The 4,090-nt window shown below is 42.2% G+C and overlaps 1 protein-coding gene across 1 annotated transcript; it reads right to left on the bottom strand.

Annotated features, from left to right (window-relative positions):
• Positions 1-1,255: 1,255 nt before the first annotated feature.
• On the bottom strand, positions 1,256-3,560 carry LOC110031689 (cation/calcium exchanger 1-like). Its single transcript, XM_020735026.1, has 2 exons — positions 2,450-3,560; positions 1,256-2,147 (listed from the first exon to the last, which is right to left on the bottom strand). Exons 1-2 carry the CDS (start codon positions 3,479-3,481, stop codon positions 1,362-1,364), a joined length of 1,818 nt encoding a protein of 605 aa, XP_020590685.1. The 5' UTR covers positions 3,482-3,560; the 3' UTR covers positions 1,256-1,361.
• Between the last annotated feature and the right edge of the window lie 530 nt (positions 3,561-4,090).

Genomic DNA, 4,090 nt, shown 5'->3' with positions numbered 1-4,090 from the left:
CACCCACACCCCCACCCCCACACACCCACACACACACACACACACACACACACACACACACACACACACACACACACACACACACACACAAAGTAAATCCTGATAGAATCTTTATTGAAGTCAGTTAACATGTGGCCAAAGTCAAGTCGAAGAATTGACATTTGAATGATGCCAGCGAGCTCTGATATAATCATTATGAATAAGACCAAATTAACAGATTTGAAGCCCCATTTTTAGTTAAGCTTCCAATTAAAAATAAACCAAAAAATACCAGGCCTCGTGATTCATGAATAATTTTATGCATGGTACCAAGCATGCATGATCCGTACGCCCACAAAATTTATAATTCATTTACAATAAGAATTTACATAAATATTTATGCAATTTATAACTAAAATTTAATTATAAAATATTTAAAATTAATATGATTGGAAACGATAAAACTGCTGAGTTTATATCACATTTAGGTTATAATTGAAAATATAACTGGAATCAATTATTAAAATAATAGAACTTTTTTTCCTACCATACTCAAAAATCTCTAAATATGATTTACTAATAAATCTGTTAAATGCTGTACTAAACCAACCTGCTCAAAGCAGCTAACTAGGTTTTTAAACATGATTTTAACTAATTATAACTGCTCTTAAAAACTTAGAATAAGATGTGAAGCATCGTATATTATAACTAATTACTCCATGAAATCTCGAATCAAACTCATATATCAAAATGGAACGGGTCCGACCACTATATTTACGTAGACTAAACAAAATAAACCAAAATATATACACTTGAGAGAGCATTAATCCGTTCTCCAAAATAAAATATAGGTCAATCGTATCGTTTGGAGTGTTAAAACCTATCCTTATAGTTTTCAATATTTTTTAAGATATTTCAAACGCATCATATAAGCTTCTCGCGTGCTCTAATTATTTTCATAAATTTATTGTTATGTTGAATCATAATTTTTTCATGTGAATCACGATAAAATATTACATGCGGCCGACTACACCTCCAGACAACAGTCTGGATGCGATCATGTAGCAGTCCATTCAGCTCATTGTCAAGATTTGCAATCAATGTACAGAATATTCGTTTTTGAATCACACTCAATGAATAGAGCATAAGACAAAAGAGAAACAGAGAGAAGCGATACACGATAATAAATAATCTCATATGAATAATAATAATAATAACAATAATAACAATTTATTAAGTCAAACCGACAAGCGAAGCACAAAACTAATCACCATCATCAAAATACATAGAAAGAAAAAAAAAATCCAAAAAGGCTAATAATTTTACATGAAAAGCAGCTGAATGACTCCTCCAAACTCAATCCCCCACAGCTCCCCACCTCTCTACACCAATCCCAAACTCTGCGTCAGCCTCAACGACAAAAAACACAAATAAATCCCCAATAAACCAATCCCCACAAACCTATCCAACCTCATGTCATTCCTCGGCAGTATCACCAGGGCCCACACCAACCCGCATATCATGAACCCCAATATCTCAAAAACCGCCGGTCCGGCCGGAATCTCAAACGGTTCGGGCCGCGCCGCCCACGCCGAAACCACCAGCGACAAACCCAACCCGGCCAAGGTATTGAATATGGGACCCGCAATGCAGCCCGAAATGGCAATCTGAGCTCCATCCGGGCCGCCGTTCGTGGCCATGGCGAGATTGGCTATGAGGTCGCCGATTGAATTTCCCCATGCTAGCACAGTGAGGCCGAGTATGCCGGGACTGATGCCCAGTATGTAGCCGATGGAGACGAGGAGGCCGACGAGTTCTTCGGCAATGATGTAGGTCCAGAGAACGCTCATGAGGAAGGAGGCGGCGAGCCATGGGAAGAGGGAGGACTTGGGAGGGGTGGGTTTTTCGGTGGTGTGGACGGCGAGGGAGGAGAGGACGAGGCCGGCGAGAGCGGCGTAGAGGTAGAGGGTGAGGGAGTCTTTGGAAGACATGGAGATGGAGCGTTTGGAATTCCATAAGCTGGCGATGAGGAGCGGGGCGAGTGCGGCGGATGCGACAGCGTAGGGGCGGCTCCACCGTTCGTCGCTCACGTCGGGGATGGTGAGCCGGCGGGGAAGGTACAGCGGCATTTCGATGATGTATAAGAGCCAGCTGAGGTAGTATGATACCTGTGGAAATTTATTTAATTTTCAGCTTTTTAATACAAAATTGAAATAGCGGGCAAGAATATTAATGAGGATTTACATGTTATGAAGTGTTTTATATTTTCTTTTATATTAATTATATAAAATAAAATATTAGTGAAAATAACTAAAATATTAATATATGACCTACTATTTTTTTATAAAAAATGGATTTTTAAAGATGTTTATCAATTTTGTAAAGAAGATTTGGAGAGCTCGAGTCTCTTTATCTATATATAAATATTCATGATCGTGACGTATCATGACAAGATGGTAAACTAATATACTTTCAGCCCGCCAGCTTCCTCAACCGTCTGGTCACGATCAACAGAACTGTAGACGTCGGCGGTCTCCTCCTCCGCCGCATTATCCTCCCTCTCCTCTTCAATCAACGGCTTAACGTCAACCTCATCTTCAAACTTCTCCCTACACAAATGCGTCGCCGAGACCACCGAAACATAAACGAAATAAAGCGAAGTGAAAGCCATTGCCGCCCAAATATCGACTTTCCCCACCACAAGTATAGCCAGCAACGACGACAACACCACCAGGAAGAAAAACACATCCCTCACAAAACTAGCTCGGTCGATCCTCGGCGATCTTCTCCCCTTAGCTCCCGCCACCACGTTGATAATCCCCACAACCACGCACGAGACGAAGAACGCGCCGCCGAGCACCGAACTCAACCCAACTTCGCCGGAACCCGAACGGAATGAGACTATGCTGGCAAAAACGTCGGGAGAACCGTTGCCGAGCGAGAGAAGGGTGACGCCGGCGATGGTTGGAGAGAGGCGGAGTTCGCGGGAGAGGCGTTCGACGGAGGAGCAGAAGTAATGGGAGGCGGTGTTGCCGAGGAGGTAGAAGAGGATTAGGAGGGAGAGGAAGAGGAGGCAGTAGCCGAGGAAAGGTGAAGAGCCGCAGAGGCAGTAGAAGAGGTGGAGATAGTTTAGGTAGCCTTGTGAGACGCAGGGTGGGTGGGTTTTGAGAAAGTGGCATTTGGAGTTGTGGTCTTTGAGTTTTTGGAAGGCAATGCAGGTGGATGGAGGAGAGGTGGAGGAGGAGGAGATGGAGGAAGGGAGGGTGGGCGGTTGGGAGTTGAGGAGGTTGAAGAAGGGAGGGGAAGGAGAGCGGATGTGGGAGGTGAAGAAGAAGCAGAGGAGGAGGAGGAAGGTGGTGTTGAGGAAGGATTTTATGTTGGTGGTGGAAAGGGAAGCCATTGATGGTGAGTTGAGGAGTTTCAGTGAAAGTGATGATGAAAAGATGCAAGCTTTTTTGGAGGAGCAGAGGAGGAATGTGGAGAGCAGGGGAGAACAGAGCATGGAATGGGAAGCTTGAGTTCAGGATGTGCGTATTTTCTTTGGATTCCGGAGGTTTTTAAAAACCTGTGGGAGAATTATAAGTACGGTGAGGGTGAGGGTGAGGGTGAGGGTGAGGGTGAGGGTGCGGTGTAAATAATATGAAGAATGGACGTAAAAGCAATGGCTAATTTTTTGGGGCAATTAAAACGAGTCGTTTGGTTCATTCTCATGCAGCTTATTAAGAGATTTTATTTTAATATCATATCATCATGTTATGCATTGAAACATGAATCTCTAAATGTCAGGTAGGAAAATACCTATAAACTATGTAAATCGTGTTGAAGGTTTCCAGGCATTCTACTCGTATGATTAGAATTTGAATTTTTAGTATTTAAGAGTGCTAGAAAATTTGAGATAATAGAGTAATGCATTATAATTGTAGTGTTGTACTAAAATTTAACACACACTCACGTGAAAGAAAACAATTAGTAATGATACCATAAATTTTTACGTGGAAAGCCCCGTAATGAGAAAAAACCACGATGTTCGACATGATTGTAAAAATTCATGATGATTACGGAGACCCATTGTTCCACAAACATAAAATGGTTACTAGGTTTTTCGAGTTAC

The sequence above is a fragment of the Phalaenopsis equestris genome, unplaced genomic scaffold (genome assembly GCF_001263595.1).
Source record: "Phalaenopsis equestris unplaced genomic scaffold, ASM126359v1 Scaffold000840, whole genome shotgun sequence".
NCBI classification, from domain to species: domain Eukaryota; kingdom Viridiplantae; phylum Streptophyta; class Magnoliopsida; order Asparagales; family Orchidaceae; genus Phalaenopsis; species Phalaenopsis equestris.
This window is presented reverse-complemented; position numbering and strand designations above follow the sequence as displayed.

What these genes read in the sequence shown, in the direction of transcription:
- LOC110031689 (XM_020735026.1), bottom strand. Translation starts at nt 3,481, where the DNA reads ATGCTCTGTTCTCCCCTGCTCTCCACATTCCTCCTCTGCTCCTCCAAA. An exon ending in AGGAAGCTGGCGGGCTGAAA is followed by an intron (nt 2,148 to 2,449) that starts GTATATTAGTTT and finishes AAATTTCCACAG; the next exon opens with GTATCATACTACCTCAGCTG.